The sequence below is a fragment of the Ptychodera flava genome, chromosome 9 (assembly GCF_041260155.1).
Source record: "Ptychodera flava strain L36383 chromosome 9, AS_Pfla_20210202, whole genome shotgun sequence".
In the NCBI taxonomy this organism is placed as follows: Eukaryota; Metazoa; Hemichordata; class Enteropneusta; family Ptychoderidae; genus Ptychodera; species Ptychodera flava.
The window spans coordinates 13,756,330-13,774,886 of NC_091936.1; the positions used below are offsets into that span (position 1 = coordinate 13,756,330).

At 39.3% G+C, this 18,557-nt stretch overlaps 1 protein-coding gene across 1 annotated transcript; it reads left to right on the top strand.

Annotated features, from left to right (window-relative positions):
- The first annotated feature begins 8,508 nt into the window (after positions 1 to 8,508).
- On the top strand, positions 8,509 to 13,156 carry LOC139140061 (alpha-amylase 1-like). Its single transcript, XM_070709065.1, has 4 exons — positions 8,509 to 8,668; positions 9,714 to 9,857; positions 10,269 to 10,501; positions 11,908 to 13,156. The coding sequence occupies exons 2-4, from the start codon at positions 9,715 to 9,717 to the stop codon at positions 13,020 to 13,022; spliced, it is 1,491 nt and encodes a 496-aa protein (XP_070565166.1). The 5' UTR covers positions 8,509 to 8,668; position 9,714; the 3' UTR covers positions 13,023 to 13,156.
- Positions 13,157 to 18,557: the final 5,401 nt, after the last annotated feature.

Here is an 18,557-nt window from a genome sequence, read left to right on the forward strand (position 1 = left end):
GTCAGCGAAAGGATAGCGGTGTGAGAATGCTGTGAGTGTTTTGGAAATGTCTATGGGCGTACCATAAAGTTACATATGAAGATAACTCTTGATTATTTTCATGCAACCAGAACCAAATTCGCTGAAAGTAAACTTTTATGACTTACATGCGTTTGATGTAGGGTTTCAATTACTATATGCGGCGGGAAACTAACGCGGTCGACCAGCTGGTTTTCTGTACCTGCTTTCATATGAAGAGAAAAAAGACGACCCTAGATGTTCACCCTAGCGAAATTTAAAGTCTTTGTCTTGTCGGATTTAGCACTAGATGTCATGCAAGGTAGGACGCATCTGCTGAAAATTGTTTGTTCTATATAGAAATGAGTTTCGTATTACTCAAAGGTTACCGAGGTGGACCTACAACTTTACGCGTTCGTAATAAAACTGACCAGGCACCATTCTGCAGCTGCCACCATCCACTTTGAGTACAATCTGAGGACTTTTGATTTCATGCACTTGAAGTCAATATTCAATATTTCAGAATGCAGATTTCAAGCTATGTTGACTATATATTTTGTTGGCATGCAAGGCCAGAGTAATGGAAGTAGGAACCATGTCTTAATCGAATGATCAAGAAAGGTACGCGTCTCCATTAAAGCACGATTGGAACTAATTTGGGATAATTGGATGGTTAAGTAGGGTCGTTTTAATCTGCAAATGAAGGCTCATCTGCTTTCTTTTTAAGTTAAACACTTGCTTAATGAGTAATCTGTATTATTGCAACATTCAGCTATAGGGCACCTAACACTTTTGAGAAATTTGAGAAGTTTGAAAAATATGATGAACCAATTATTCGAAATTAGTTCCAATCGTATCATTTGAAGGAAAAGGTGACCAACTCGTCGCCATTGGAAATGAAATAATTAATTAATTGATTTTATCTTGGTAAGGGTTGTTTGTCTTTTTGTTAGGCCATTGAAAGAAAATTCTTTGCCGTCATTGGAGTTTTTGAAACACTTACCAGCCAGCCAGGGAAAAAAACTGACACAGACAAAAACGCAAGCGTATTAAAATAAGCTAATCTTTTATTTGCTTTCTTTTGGAAAAATAATATTTTTTGTAATAGCGTTAACATTGTGCTTGTTTTCTTAATTTTCTCAGAAAACTTAGTAGCATGAGGACGGCAAACAAATGATTTTATTTAAAGCGCCTTAGAGATTTATTGTTGGATGTTATGATATCGTATCACGAGATATATTATCTGCTAAAGGACGGCAGTGTGTTCGAAATCAAGAAAATATGCTGACGTTTCTAATTATTTGGATTGTCACGAAGAAAAAGCTACAAGAGCGCTTTCACAACATTCTACTCTCTTGCAACTCAAACCACTTCTATTCCAATAAGTAGATTTCCGTGCCATGGCCAGCATCGTCTTGCAACAAACCAGCAAAGATCATGAGGTTAATTTCAGACGCATGTTTGAACCCGATCAACATGCTTCCGCACCATTTAACACGAAACTTCATATTTTCGGGTGTATACCTGATGATCCCAGTCCACGTTACGAGAAAGTTCTCCGTCTCATTAATTATCCTAGGGCGTTAGGGCCTAATTACAAAATACTGATAGTGGTGCATTTATCACAGTATATCATCATCTTTGCTAGTCGGAACATATGCTTTGTTCCCATTACTTTCAAATCGATGGCACGCTATCGAGCTGACATGTGACATTGTAAATAAGGTCAATCGACCTTTTCTCTTAAAGAATAAACAAAGAAAATAATACTCTAAAAGTGTACCATACTTGTACTTTACAACTAGGCCATGACCCGTTTCCAGCAAAATGTTTTCTAAAAAATATATTAGGATTATAGCAGATTTATCGACGGATAAATACGATGAATAAAATTTCGATTTTCGCAAAGAGGTCTTCCTAAGTTTCTCAAATCAAAGCATGCTCAGTTTGGATTCTGAGCGCGTTCAGTGTCTCAGTATCTCCTCCTTTGCTTGAGACATGGCTACGATATACACACCAGCTAGCCTTCGGCTTGCGTTCATGTTCTGACATGAAATGTTAAATGAATCAATCCAATTGTGTATTTTCAAGTATAATAGTACGAACTCGTTCATGCCGTTTCTGTACTCTGGACAGACGCTATGTGAACTAGCGTGACAAACACGGGCATATCATATCAGCAAATCGTAATTTCAGACATCCCTTATCCCTTATCAATTTACAGCCTATTAAGTACACAGAACAGCCTTCGTCTGATCGTTGTTTCATAAAAAAACAAAGTGTCGCATATGGATATCATGCTCTGTGCTCGTGCACTACGCAAATTCGCCAAAAGGTCGTGCCGTCCTGCTTTACAAAGCGATATGTATACATGCATGCGAATATGTATGTATGTATGTATGTATGTATGTATGTATGTATGTATGTATGTATGTATGTATGTATGTATGTATGTATGTATGTATGTATGTATGTATGTATGTATGTATGTATGTATATATGTATGTATGTATGTATGTATCTATGTATGTATCTATGTATGTATCTATGTATGTAATTCCTTTGAAGTGTTACATAAACTCGGTCCAAGACTATGAGTAAAAACGAATTTTTGTGAATACAGTGCAGTGAAGCATTCTCGACTGTTTTTCCTGACCACGCTGTAGTGGAATTATCGCGAAAAATCGCTGCTTTGTTGTAAAATCTAGTGACAATACTATTTTCTCTGCCCACTTGCTTAAGGTTAATGTCACCGTAAAATATGTCGCAATTCCATACATGTATTCGCTGAAGACTCCACATTTTATTTATTATCGTCCTCTAATCTTGTAAAACGCGCTACACTGTATTTGCAATTTTTAGTTACCACATCGTTGAATAGTTTTTGCCGAATATTACATTTTGATGAATATCTATGCCTCACCGAGCCCATGTGCAATCTTTTTCTGAACGTTTGAATGTTTACAAAACGACTGCCATTCAAACTCGCCTCATAATCGCCATCAGGTGGCATTGTTGATCGCTTTGAAAAAAATTCTTTGACATTCTTCGCTGATTAGTATTTCACTGGTGCACAGTAGGGCAGGTGTTATTCTCCCACCAACAATGCTGTTTTTATGGGTTTATAATCTGGTTTATTGAAAGGAACGAACGACGACTATGTGAAAACATCGTGTACGGGGTGCAAAGGAAATTTACTGGAAGATGCAACGTACTATTCATCAGTTAAAACTACTGGAGTTGTGTGACACTGGCTGCGAAACACCTATTGGACAGCTGGCTTGGCGGGAAATATCTCGGGGGGGGGTGGGGGGGCATGGGGGTGGGGAGAGTGAAAGCAGCGCCCTCGAGCGACGGATTTCCTGAGTAGCACTTACAAACTTCACTTGCATGCAGACATACCGTCCAGTTCGCAGGGGACAAACCATATTTCATTGGTGTCGTTGATGTGTATATAGCGCCCTCTAGGCAGGATCACTTTGCATTGATTTTTGCGGTTTAGATAATAATTAATCGCATTTGAATGTGGCGTATTACAGGGTATACGACTCAGATCTCGTACTGTGACTCGCCATGCCATGATATAATGCAAGGTAATGGAATACAACGCTCAGCCTCAAATAGGAAATTAGCGTTAGCGACAGAATGTGCACAATTATAATACACGTTCTGGCAATAACTCGTTTTTATCCCAGGAGGAGCTAAATTATTTCAAACAAGTTTTCAGTACTCAGCTTCGCAGTTATGGAATTGCCTTCCACGTAGTATAAGTAATATTGATTCCAATTACAATTTAAAAAAGTTAAAACGTCATTTGCAAGATTCTTATGTCGAACGTGTTAGGAGAGATTTCATTTAATCTTTGGTGTGATTTTCAGAGGGTTTTAGTCCGTTTAACTTATTTTTGGAAGTGCTTGTTTTACTCTCTGTTGTCGAATTTCTCACTTTGTACTTTTTCCATTTTTTTTGTTAGTCTTTTGTTAATATGGACCACAGTGGAAATAAGTCTTTCGACTTTTCTGTGTAATCCATGCACAATTTTGTTCATTTTGTGGTGGTTTATGTATCATTTTGTGCAAATAAATAAAAAAAAAATAAAATAAAGCGTTGAGATCACCAGGTACTGAAATACAAATAACAGATACGAAAACAAATTGTGGCTTCATTAAGGCATTTGTTTGGCGTCTGTTATCAACAATAGCCGTTCACCACTACTAAGGATTAAGATACTTCAAGACACAGCTTTTCCCAGTTTTCCATCCAACCGTACAAACGATCTCTTATTGCCATAAAATGATATAAATAAAAATGATTGTCATAGAGATAATACCATAGTTCGGTGGACGTTCGACACATTTCAGAATGTCCTTGCCAGAAAGTATACATATTACTCGACCCAACGACAACCACTGTTTCGTTTCATAACGATTATGTTCCTCATATGCTTTTCCGAAGATGTTCACTAAAGCTCCGTGGAAAGCGATAACTGCATTGCAGCTGCTACCCATGCAGATCTACACTACAAGGCCGTCTTTATCGACACAGCTGATTTCAAATGGTGTTACGATACATCGTTGTCATCCCCATTTCTTTATTAGGGTCAAGTTGAAACCCAAATGGAAGGGGAGGTGTGTTCCTCTTGTCCAAATGTCCGTTCCCCCGCAACTAACGCCCACCTTTCCGATAGGGCCCAGCAAAAGTGAAAGCTTCGCTGAATTGCGCAAATTGTTGTCTCAGTTCTAGCTTGTGTGACGTGCTTTAAGCGCTAAAACACAAATCTTGAACGGGGAAGCGCTCTGTTCCCTCTCTGTCCCAGGACTCGAAATAGCCATATGCACACTGAATTATGCATGTCCATATTATCTTTGAGTTGGGTTGAAAAAACAACACAGCATAATATTCTTATCTTTACCGGGAAACGTTGAATCAATGTGTATTTATATGTGGCCATCCAAAATCTACAGCTTTAATTAGACTGGCGTAGTCGCCTGGCTTTTCTCGGCAGCTGAGTTACTGGCCGGCCAAACGTTAACGCCAAGGTGTTCACCCCACGATCTACGCAACATTCTATCATTAGTGCGACGGTCTGCTGATGTTCAATCCTTAAATTTATTATATGTATTGATGCTTGTATACCCACAGACTTGGAGCAAATCTAAGTTTTAATTTGTACAGTATTTCAAATCAAAATAAATTGACTCACTGAAGGTATAGAACGACATCTCATACCGGATGAAGAAGTCTTGTGAAACGTAATACGATGTGGGCATACATTGCCTTAAAGTAATATGCACCCGAAAAGAAGACTTCGCATGGGACTATGGGTAGTATGACTTGTCACATCTGTTTGATAAATAACAGGACAAGGTATAAAATATGTGATTATGCACTGAGGTGCATAAAAGATGGTGCATGCTGATGCAAAACCTGACATGCATGGCGCGCATATTGGCAAAATAATCTACTTCGACCCAATGTCTGTACTTTTGGTAAATCATAATCCCTAGACTGTCGACAGTCCTGCGTGAGTTTTCCGTCTATTATTGATGGGGGGGGGGGGGCGGGGGAATTCGCAAGCGTCACTCTAAAGGCGCGACCCGGGAATGTCGCAGCATTATCGCTAGTGCGTTCGTGAATCACCATCGCCAAATGTGCGAGAAACTCATAGGCGTTATGTTGACTGGGTAGTTTGTAAAAGTGTAGATTATGCTGTGAGTTTATGCTACGTTCCGACGTACTGTCACGTAACCTCACCTACCGCCAGATTGTCGGAACGTAGCATAAACTACACTTTTACGAACTACTACCGCCAGAACGTCGGAACGTAGCATAAACTACACTTTTACGAACTACCCAGTCAACATAACGCCTGTGGAGAGACTACATCAGTAATGGACAAGAGGCACAAGGGACTGTCGACAGTTTACATAATCCCCTTCGAAACCGGGACAATGGTCTGAATGTGTGAACTAAAATATCGAGACCGCGTTCTTGTACTCGTCAATATATCATATTACATTACAATTTTGTGAATAGCAGCGAATTTCGTGACGTCATACTCTAAGATTATTACTGATAATGTGTCCGAGTGTCCAGCATAGCCCCAGATCTACAAATTCATTGGTATCGCCAAAACTATAAAGTAATAGCAAAAGTGTACCCCCTATCGGCACGACATAATGTTCTACCGTTACGGTTCGGGAGGTATACGAGACCGGTGGCAGTGACCTACAAGTTGCAAAGAAGGTGAGGTATGTATACATGCGCCTGTAAGCTTCGTAGCTATGTAAGTTTAGGCGCAACCTAAAATCGTCGATTATAACATATAGACCTGAATTTACTCGAAACGGATTCTGGGTTTGTATAGGTAAAACGCCCAAAATTTACATGAAAAGTTGACAAAAGCGTCTAGGAGACAACAAGAACAGAAAAAGCACATCAGAATGATTTTTAAGTTACTGTATACCTTAGGCTTGTCGTTCCATTGTGGAATATGTAGTGTTATTTGGATTACCGGACAGAGATCAGCAGCTGCGTTCCAAAGATATTTAAAACGCCACAATCGCGCTAAAGAGAAGTGTGTAATGTATTTAGGGGTTGTTCTTGTAACCGATGTTTCATGGAATACTCACACGGAAAAGATTGTCGAAAAGGTTAAGAAGGAAGACCTGCTCATTATTTCTTCCAGACTGATAGTTACATTACCGCTTATTTCTCTTGTCAAATGAGCTGGGTCTCATCTAGAACTGCAAAAGTCCATTTCTAATTTCTAAAAGACAGAAAGAAAGGGTTCGGTGTTCGGCTATATGATTCTTTAAAAACAGAAGAAGAAATATTGGTAACGTTATATCTACGTTGGCAGTGTTATATTGGAAATAATCACAGACTAGAAGATAGCTGTGTTAGCGCATCGCTTTGCATGATACTGTATCCTCGATAAATTAGTTGACGTTCCAGGGTCCGAGTACCTCTCAATTCACCAAGTCTTACTCCAGCAAATCGTCGTTACGGCTCTGACAGGCAATTTTACTAAGGTTGTAACTGGTGTTTGCAAGTACGTTGTTCATGGAATACTGGAGATACCGAAGGGCCTCCTCCCCAAAGTTGGCAGTCTTCAGATAGGGCCGTTCTATCACTTGTAGTTGATACTGTTTCAGCTGAGCATAGGCCGGGACCTTGGGCTATACGTTACGTAGGACTTCATTGAAGCTTGACAGCGGTGCCAGTTGAGGCATATCTAACGAAAAAATCCCCTTTCGCTGAGGCACGTAGCCGGATCAAAAAAGTTGTTCAAAGCTGAAAGCTTCCCAGGATGATATAAAATGAGTACATAGCTTTATTTGGATCTTGTGGGCTGAAGTCTCTTCTTATTCAGTTTTGTTGTTGTTGTTGTTTTCTGTTTCTGTATGTTTTTTTCTCTTTACGCTGCGCTTCTCTTCCGGTGATACTATAGTAAAGAGTGGTAGTTCTGGCATATTTTTGTAAATTGTAACATTGTTTTGCCTTGTCTGCATCGAATTATAATAAAATAGAGAATTCTGCCAGGCCATTGCACCGCCTCGAGATCAAGGAGCCGTGTTCTATTTTCTAGTTAGCAATGCTGTTTACCTATTTTTTTTTACCCAAAACAGACATTTCTACAAAAATGTGCAAGTTCGCCTTTGCTATGATGCCGCACTTCATCGCGTCAATCCCGGATTTTTAATCTTATTGACCTCCTATCGAAACACGGTATTTCTGAAAACGTTTATTGGCAACGTTGACTCCTCAAAGTGGTATGAACATTACGCAACAGGTGTTGCCGTGTTATACATTTGGAAAGATTATCAGAGACTGGACATGATGGGACAGGACTTATGTTTCAAACAAAGATGACGATAATTTTTCACACATTTCTTTCTGAAACATTTGAAAGATTTGTTAAAATCATCTGCGAGTTTCCGGGGAAGGGTATTAAAATTTTGAATTATTATGCACTCGATATAAGGATTTACTCTATTTCTTTCGAAAAACAAAATAACTTCGTGCTTCCTAGCGTTGTTGCTGTTACTGATGAAGGGAAGCAAGGGATTCGTTGGTATATCAAGTAAGAAAATACACAATTTTAGATGACAGTAAATTTCTGCAAGCCTCACCAGCCGATTACAGTTATATCTGAAGAACAGCGGAAAATATAAATGAAATCTGCTACTTTTACGTAAAAGGTTCACACATGGTTTTCATTGACACATGTTGTGTGAACCAGCTTAGTCTAATCATTAAAGTTGGTTCACATAATGTGTGTCGATATTAATCGTCATTTCATAACCATCTATCCCCATTTACGACAGTTCTTGTTATGTTTTTGTTTGAAGATTTTCGTAATCTCCTCGGGAAAATATGATTGCGCGCACCTGCCGGGGAGTGCTCCAACCGAAGATGTGATGGTGGTTTGTAATCGTTCGAGATATTCCTCAGGTGACTGGCTAAAAGTAATAGGAGTGTACACCCCCTAAAATATCTCTTATGGGAACAAACCCAGGTGGAGCAAATACAGAACGGAAATCTCAACATCAAAGACGATATAAAACGGCAAAGTCGAGCAATGCAAGATTCACCAGGAGCGTCAAGTCCAAAGAGACCGTTAGCCTGGAAGTCTGTAGCAGACTGCAAGAAGACTAGTTTGGTGAATGTAAGTTTCTTATTAACGTTGTCCATTGTAGCTGTAACTTTTCTTGCCTTTCCGGTATTTTTTTCTGTTTGTAAAATACGCTGACTTCTTTTTTCTGCTGAAAAAAAAACCCACCCTCCTCTATATACTTGTCAACACAGTCCATATATGTGAAATGCTCAATGTATCGTTGACAACTGAATTTTAGTCCAGACCAGAAACCATACAATGCATTCATGTTTACTTTATATTTCATCATACTGTAGGCAAACAGAGAAGAAATTCTATTTTTATTATTAGAATATAGTCACAGCACTTCAAGATTTAAGTGAATTACGGAGATGTTTCCTTTTAGTTTAAATTTTCAAGTTGTCTTTTTCGTTTCTTTCACATCGTTGGAGAAAATGTCGAATTTCATTAATTTTTCAGATGTCGACCTACATGATTAGCTATGGCTGTAAAGCATTAATTTCGCGAGTTTCCACAGCCTAATTAGACATTATTTGTACTGATATTTCCAGTTATGTATATTATATACACTGTGTAGTAACTTTCGCCGTAGACTGAACACTTCCGCCATAGACTGAACATGGGTAAAGGTGTCACGTGTATATTTTAGCATAGATTGTGAATTAAAGAAGTGTTTCCAGAGGGTTGTTTACATGAGTAGATTACAATGTGTAAATTATGATTTTATTAAAAATAATCATAATTCATTAATAATCATAACAACAATGGTGTTTCCAGAATGGGCGACATTGTTTGCAAAAAAGCAAGATTTTATTATTCTGTAGCATTCATATTAATAATTTATCAATATTCATAATTAATTTTTGATCATAACTGGAAACATCAACACAAATAATGTCTAATTAGCCTGTGGAGTTTCCAGCTTCTTTACTTTAACTTCTGAAATCACTGATATGCCGGCAGAACGTTGGATTGAACACATGGTGACTCTCCTGCTTGCAAAGAGCGACTTGTTGACATAACAGTAATTTCTCCTAACTTTGCTGGATCTTTTCTGTTAATCCTTTTCTTCGATCTTCACTTGACACTCTTTCAGAATGGCGTTGATTTTCACTCTGGTTTGTCTGTCTGTGGTGCACTGTGCAACTGCGCAGTGGAATACCAACATGGCTGACAACCGACAAGCTATCGTCCAACTGTTTGGATGGAAGTGGAATGACATAGCCTCAGAATGTGAAAAGTGAGTTGCAATGGTTTCTAGTCCGATAACAAGTGAATCAGACATTTCAATATTCAAATCTTTGGTTTTCAATAAACTGATGATGATGATGATGATGATGATGATGAAACAGGGTCATCTATAAGTAGAGTATTGTAACGGTAGTCTATGAAGTGATACCCTATATGGTAAAACGATAATGCTAATCCTATATGGTTGGAATTCAGACTGAATTGGCGATATTGGACCATAGCGTCCTGTTGTCCTCTCGCTTGGCCAAACCGAACAGTAGGCTTCCTGTTTGCGTACACATTTTAAGCAGTTAGTACTTTTGTATGCGAGGTTCCTCAAGTCAAAAAGTACCTTCTGCATCTATGTGTATGGCATATTATATTTTTTTCTATAACAAAAATAATTTTGACATACACACAGCTTCCTTTCCGGCGCTGGTTACGGTGCTGTGCAAATCTCCCCGCCGAACGAGCACCCCACAGTTTGGAGTCCATGGCGTCCCTGGTGGGAGCGTTACCAACCGGTCAGTTACAAGCTAACCAGTCGAAGCGGAAGCGAAGACGAACTCCGCAGCATGGTGCAAAGATGCAACGCTGTCGGTGTGCGCATCTACGTCGACGCCGTCATCAATCACATGACCGGAGGTGGCACAGGTAAGTGAATTTTTGCAGGTGTCATAGTGTTGTGGAATTAGACGAGTCGTTTTGAGTCATCTCTTGCGAGACCACGGTGAGCATGCCAAGATTCTCTGTTTTTTCACAGTCAGTATTTCTGCAGAAGGGAATTCTTGGTCGGATATCACATAGACATACATACATACATACATACATACATACATACATACATACATACATACATACATACATACATACCTACCTACCTACCTACCTACCTACCTACCTACCTACCTACATACATACATACATACATACCTTCCTACATACATACATACATACATACATACATACAACCATACATACATACATACATACATACATACATACATACATACGCATGCACGCACGCACGCATGCACGCCCGCCCGCACACACATACATACATACATACATACATACATACATACATACATACATACATACATACATACATACATACATACATACATACATACATACATACATACATGATTGAAGTGACAAACGGAAATGCGTAATATTCACTATTTCATTAGAGAAAACAAAATCGTTTCTTTTTTAGGTTGAATTGTCTATCATTGCAAAACATAGCCGTAGCCTATACACCTAGTCAATACACGTGTAAATGGTTTTCTGTTGCAAAGCTAAGGTAATCCTGAATGTCCCAAGGCTTTGTTTCTGTGAAATTATGAACTATTTTCGCCCTAGGCGAAATCTCAAAATTTTCTTGGGGCGTCATCGCTTTATCCATGGCAAGTGTTGGAGAAATGACGTGATTTGACTCTATTATATTCCACTTAATTTAAAGCTCCATAAGCTGGGACAGTTCGCTTCCACTCAGTGATGACTTAATTTCGGCGAATAGTTGCTATCATTTGGAACTTTATCTGATATCATTTCTCTGTGTTATTAACAGTAAAGGCGAATAACTCGAGCGAAATCGGCAACTCTTTTTCTTTTTTGACCTAAAAAACTTCAGTAAAGTGGGTCTTTCATACTTGATCGCTGGCGCATTTATCACGAACTCCCGGGGCATGTCCTTTCGCGAAGGTGACAGTGTAGGGCACATCTGATGTTAACTCTTCAAGTAATTTCAATTATATTGTCAGGTGAAATCATTTGATCAAAAACCCTGGTTAGAAGTTTCTCTCTTTATTCAAAATCATCGTAGGGTGTGCTCATTCTTTTCGAAATACCTGACGTCACATCTGGTTTTGAGACTACACACGCCCCTACATGTTCCTTTCTCGATTTTACCTCTAAATCGCCTCGTGTTTTGTACCTTGGCCTTCATCAGTTTGTGGTTTTTGAATTTTGAATATGAAAAAAAATGTGCCGACATGTTCGATTTGCGGACTCTGGATTGCTATATGAACTACTTTCCTTTGTTTTACTTTCGGCAGATTACGGTACTGCCGGTAGTTGGTTTGACACCGGTGCCCGTTCGTTCCCTGGCGTACCGTACAGCAGTTACGACTTCAACGACTGGCGCTGCGACAAGAACATCGAGAACTACAACGACGCCAACGAGGTGCGCAACTGCAGGCTGACAGGCCTTGTTGATTTGGACCACAGTAGCAGCTGGGTCCAAGGTAAAATCGTAGAATACATGAACACCTTGATCGACATGGGCGTGGCTGGTTTCCGCGTGGACGCTTGTAAACACATGTGGCCCGGTGACGTGGATAGCATGTTCAGCAGCCTGAACAACTTACCATCGGATACTTTCGGGTCAGGAGCTCGTGCTTTCATCTACCTAGAAGTCATTGACCAGGGTGGAGAAGCAGTCAAGGCTACTGACTACACCTACATAGGCTATGTAACCGAATTCAAGTATGGTATTGAGTTGGGAAACTGTTTCCATGGCAACAACCAGCTGAAATGGTTGAGCAGTTTTGGCCAGGCGTGGGGCCTCCTTGCTAGCGGCAGTGCCCTTGTATTCATCGATAACCATGACAACCAGCGCGGACATGGTGGTGGTGGCAATATTCTCTCACACAAGGAGCCCAAGCAGTACAAAATGGCCAACGCCTTCATGTTGGCCTGGCCTTACGGTGTGAGCAAAGTCATGAGTAGCTACTCGTTTTATGATAGTGACGCTGGTCCCCCAGCAAACGGCGACGGGTCTATAAAAGATGTGGAATGTTTCGACGGAGACTGGGTGTGCGAACATCGATGGAGACAAATATCAGAGATGGTGAATTTCCGTAAGCTCGCAGCCGGTACCTCGGTGGAGAACTGGTGGGACAACGGCAGCAATCAAATCGCCTTCTCCCGTGGAAATGTTGGCTTTATTGCCATCAACGGAGACAGTTGGGACCTCTCCGATACGATCTACACAGGTCTCCCCGCCGGCACGTACTGCAACTTGTACACATCAGACTACACTTCCAAAAGCTGCACCAACAAAGATGGTGGCATGACCACTGTCACGGTGGGTTGGGATGGCAACGCATACATCTACGTTCCTTCCAACGACAACCCGGTGCTTGCAATCCACACCTCAGCCATGTTGTAAAGAGAGAAAAGCAACTCAAAAGATCGAACACGGCAAATAAACGTTAAAATGTGTGAGGGTTAATAGATCTTGAAATGACGCTTCGATTATGTTTACATTTGTCTAATTATGGATTAAAATAACAATAATATAAATTACAGTTTGTTTCACCGACAAGGAAACCAGTTTCGAATAGAAACAAATCCTTGTTTCGGAACATATTATTGACTACGTATGTGGAGCTTTTGATTGATGGCAACTTATAATATTTCATATCGTGGAGGTAGCACACAAACTCCCTGGTCATGATGAGTTTTTTATGCGTTAACTAGATTTGGGTTATGAATGTTCCAAAAATACATGCGTTTATTTTCTATAATTTCATTGTTCACTTGAGTCTGTAAAAAATCGTATACAGTCACTTACATCCAACCCTCTACGTGATCAGTATAGTAAAAAATATTGTCAAAAATTAAATTAGATTAGTTTTAGTAATCACATCAAGATCACCACGAGATCTGAGCGCCCAATTTCACCCCGGTCTATATGGTGTGCATTCAACAAAATCTGCACATTGTTTCCTAACAAACAGCGAACACACTACCCTAAATCATAAGAATGGCACTATAACTGTTTTACCTGGTACCTAGGTGGTCAGCAACAAGGAAGGAAAACTAAAAGGGGAAATGACATCCTGATTGCCAATGTCAGTAACAAGAAACAATCTTTTTTGTTTTTGCCACACAAATGTGAAACGAGAAAAATAACATCACTACCAAGATCACAGATGAACAGGTTGAATTAATTGCCATATAAATTGTCATAGAACCAACAAGAAGGCTGTCAAGAAGGTCGGTGGAATGAACATTTTCAGCCCCGCCGGTAAACATTGTTGTGGGTTCGAACCCGATTGAAAACTAGCCGTATTGTCCCTCAATTGTCCCTCAATTCATCTGATGTGATTTACCACTGGCACTAGCCAATCGTAAAATGATGGATGGTTGAAGGAATATACACTATTGAAGTTACGCTCCCCCGTTTTTTGTACATTTGCAAGAAAATTATGAGAGTTGGACGAAATGTTTTGAGCCTAACTATGAAGTCCTACTGAAATGAGTTTCTATGCTATTTTTCCAAATAGTACCCCTTGCGGTCCACACACTTCTGCCCAGCGGTGCTGCAGCGCTTGGATCCCTGGTTTGTAGCAAGTTTCATCTCGGTCGTCCAAAAAGTCCTGAAGGGCGAATATGACGTCATATCGTCAAAATGATTTGCAGCTAACTGGTTCTTCATTTTGGGGAAGAAAAGGGTGTGGTGGGGTGGAACGAGTTTGAAGCCGCAGTCACGCACTGTTGCCATGTCAATGACTGACTTGTAGGGTGGAGCATTGTCCTGATTGAACAAGACAACTTTTTTCTCAACTTTCCTCGTCGGTTTTTTTTATAGCCTCCCTTTAGTCTTGTATCAGCAGTCAAATACACAATGAAATGAAAATAAACCAGTCATTTGAACAGTTGAAATAAATGCAAACCAAGCTCATTGATCTGGCATGGCTCCTTCATAGTTAGGCTCAAACTTCATCCAACCCTGGATGTTAATCAAGGAACAGTATTGGAGTAAATTCCTTACAAAATCCCCCGCGTTACACTTTCTTGAACCAACATAAGCTTAACTACCAAGGTATCCATCTTTTGAGTACCAACGCAGCTTCAAAATGGATTGTTTGGCCTACTTCAAGTATATACTCTAGATAAACATGGTGACAAATGTTATTCAACCAAAATTTTCCCAGCATTTTTACATCGTAACTCATATGCGACATTACAGATAGGCCTATGGCCTCTATGGTTTGGCAAGGATGGGGTCAGCTGCAGGTCTGGGATGATATGAGTTAGAAGTGCTGCAGTGAGTAACTTACCTGTGGGTCCATAGCTGTGGTGTTTTCAGAGGGGATTCCTGCCTTTTACGGGCTGGTTTTGACTTTTACGATTTTAACCGTGTGGTGGCGGGGTTAAAATCGTAAAAGTCAAAACCAGCCCGTAAAAGGCAGGAATCCCGTCTGAAAACACCACAGCTATGGACCCACAGCTATGAGTAACTCTGCCAATGTCGTTATTAAAGGTACGCAAAAGACACTGAACGCACAACGGTGGTAAATATCGGAGCTCACATTTAGAGAGCGCCCCCATCGCTGCTATCTTGTGATTCTGACTTCTGGGCTAGTTTGCTGGCAGAGACTCAGAACCCGACTACTTGGTTCCAGTGTTCTGTTGGAGAGAATTAGGTCATTCGTCTCTCTTACTGGTCGCCTATTAACAAAAACTAGACGATTTGTGAAAAAAAGTGAAGTTTATTAATATGTGAATTGGTTCCTCTATTTTGAAACTGGTGGGAACATTCTCTCTCTCTCTCTCTCTCTGTCTCTCTCTCCCTCCACCACTTTGTATAGACCCAGTCAGTGAACTGAATATGATTATATGTATATCTGTAAAATCATAAGACGACCTGGTTGAGAAATTACAGTGCTCGATGCAAAAACCAGTGTTATAAACGATGACACAGATTACTTCAAGTACAAAGTAAAAAGTTGTGTTTACTTAAACTTATTTGTGATCGTAGTGTAGCCAGACTGTTTCAGTCTTCAATGTTTGGTCTATACCAAAGTTTAGAGTGCAATGATATTGTGCTTAGTTAAGGAAATAACTGATGCAGATATGAATTCTTGGAGAAGTTTTATGCATCTTGCAATCATTAGACAGATATGTCTTTAACATAATATTATATTACTTTATACTTGAAGAAATGCTATTGGTTATTTACACACACACACACACATATATATGTATACACAGATAGATTGATTTCCTGATCATGAGAGAAGAAATTGGACAATGCACATACGTGCCCCCTGTATATATGCATGTGTGTAGGCCTATTTGGAATGATTGTCAAAAATTCGATTTTGCTGCAAAGCTATGCGATTTATTTCACCTGTACACCCCATGTTTCCTGTCGATATCCAAAACAGCCGTTGATAACAATGGGTAGGGCCAAACCATGGATGGTGATCAGTAAAACAACAATGGCAGTCACAGAGTAGGAAATATCACACAGGACGAAACTGACATACGAAAGACAACAGATAATTTTATTGCTCTGAAAAGTTAGTTCCACAGTCATATCCAGACTATTTTCTTTGGAGTATAAAACACTCTACATTGATATGAAAGAATCTTCAGATTTACACGAGCAATTTCAGTTGAAAAAATATACTTCTCATACAAGAGGACCACCTATCCTCTCTATAATAGGAAAAGATATAGGTAGTATTTCAAAGAGACACATGGATTGGGCTTTGGCTTATAATCCTTATGATATAAAGTATGGTTATCCTTACTGCAAAGTGATTTTCATTGAGTGAGGAACCGGGAAGAAACAGCATAAAATTACAACCAGTAATTTCAGTTGTCCACTACCCTTTGGTTGCATCTTCTAGAAGCATGATATCGGAATCTTGCCAGGGAGATTACGTTAGGTAACAAAACAGCTTGGCACAGGTCTTGAAATTGATGCGCATGGTGACAGAATGTTTCAAAGTTTTGTTTGTTTTTTTTTTGGGGGGGGGCATAGTTCACTAGACTGGATATCAGGGACAGAGGGTCAAAAGACTGGATTAGGGGAGTTGTTTGTGTCTAGCATTGAAGGAAACTTACACTGAAAGTTAGATTGACAGTACATACCTGAAATTGACACACACTGAAAGACAATTTTTTGTATGGAAGCATCTTGACAAGACTGCTATTCTATCATTGTTTGAAACAATTTGTCATTTAAAAAAAAAGATGTATCAATTCACTTCAATTTTACATCAAGAACATCGAAATGAAATCCTCGTCATACAAACAAAATACAGAAAGTTCATGAAATACAATGTGCAATGTATGACAGAGAAAGAAATTTAGCCAAAGCTAATCTTTCTGTAAAGGGAGGGGGTCGTCTTATCTGAGGCTGCATGTAGGGCACCCATGAATGTGTCTATTGCTGAGGACAATATGTATTCCATAAGCCCTTGTGCAATATCAAAATGGCAGCTGTACTGACTGCTTCACATCAATGAAGGTACACACCTAATGTTTGTTTGTCAAGTCTCGCAGTGACTGGAAAGCTACTAAACTGGTGAACTGTGAACATGCATGGAATGTTGAATTTGATTAACATCCGCTCGACAATCATCATCAATGTTTGGGAAGAGGCGATGTTTATCAACAAAGGTTACGCAGCCAAAGATGGCATGACCCCCTCCTTGTAACTGAATGTGCATAATTAAATTACACAGGACTTAAACACCAAAATAATAGTGAAGAGATCTTGGGGCAGTCATCATCAAACAACATCATGTACACACATACTGCACGACTAAAACAGCAACTTTTGAGTATTCATTTAGTTTAAAGGGACAAAGTCACCCATATTTCATGAATTTTGTTTGATACGAGATACTACTTATGTTGTTCGACATGTTGAAAGATAATGAATAAATGGGTGACCATGCATATATTCAACCCCAGTTTTAGACAAATTAAATGAAACCATCGCGAGAATGAATTAATGGTCATGACCATTAATTCATTTTTGTGATGGTTTCATGTATTGTATCCAAAACTGGGGTCGAATATATGCATGGTCACCCATTCATTATCTTTCAACATGTCAAACCATATAAGCAGTATCTTGTATCAAATAAAATTCATGAAAAATGGCCGACTTTCTCCCTTTAAATGTAGTAAACAAAACAGAAAATTAAACCAAAATAATTTTTGGTATGGTTACAATCACAAACAAGTGACAATACTGCTCTAAATACACATTCACAACTGACAAGTTCAACAACTGATTTTTACAAGTACACAACAGACAAATTTCGACAACTGTTAAAAAATGTCTTTCTTGGAGTCACTTTGTTAATGGTCTTTGGAGATGTGAGACTTTTGAAAAACAGACACTTGATCACCAAAAATGAAAACAAAAATAGGACAAAAACAACTTCCCTACAATGATTTCTTAATTCATTCTTGAAGAATAGCCCCTGCATTCCTCCACAATTACATATCAAACTTTGGAAGTTTTGTAACTCTTGGCACGATGTCCACAAATGATTAACCCTTTGAGCACCATAGGCTATTTTCGTCCCCTTTATATATAAACCCCAGTCAATTTTTCTGAGATTTTTGCCAAAATTTTGAGAAAAACTAGCCAATGAAATGTGATGTCCATTTGGTCCAAAACTGTCAAAAAAATTACAGAAAAACTCATAAATATTGGTAAAATGTTGCGCAAAATTTTGGCGGGTAAAAATTACAGCACTCAAAGGGTTAATGTCTGACTAGAATAACACCTTTAAAATCTGAAACTTGAGATATAAATACAATCACCATTTATGCTACCCAGACACTTTGAAAAAATCCACAATGACAAGTGTAAATCAGCAACAGTCCCGACTCTGCTGACTACGTAATGTCAACCCTTGTGCACTCAAATACTGTCCTTGGGGACCTT

Coding starts and splice junctions, on each gene's coding strand:
- LOC139140061 (XM_070709065.1), top strand. CDS start 9,715: ATGGCGTTGATTTTCACTCTGGTTTGTCTGTCTGTGGTGCACTGTGCA. Junction 9,858..10,268: donor ATAGCCTCAGAATGTGAAAA/GTGAGTTGCAAT, acceptor ACATACACACAG/CTTCCTTTCCGGCGCTGGTT. Junction 10,502..11,907: donor CATGACCGGAGGTGGCACAG/GTAAGTGAATTT, acceptor TACTTTCGGCAG/ATTACGGTACTGCCGGTAGT.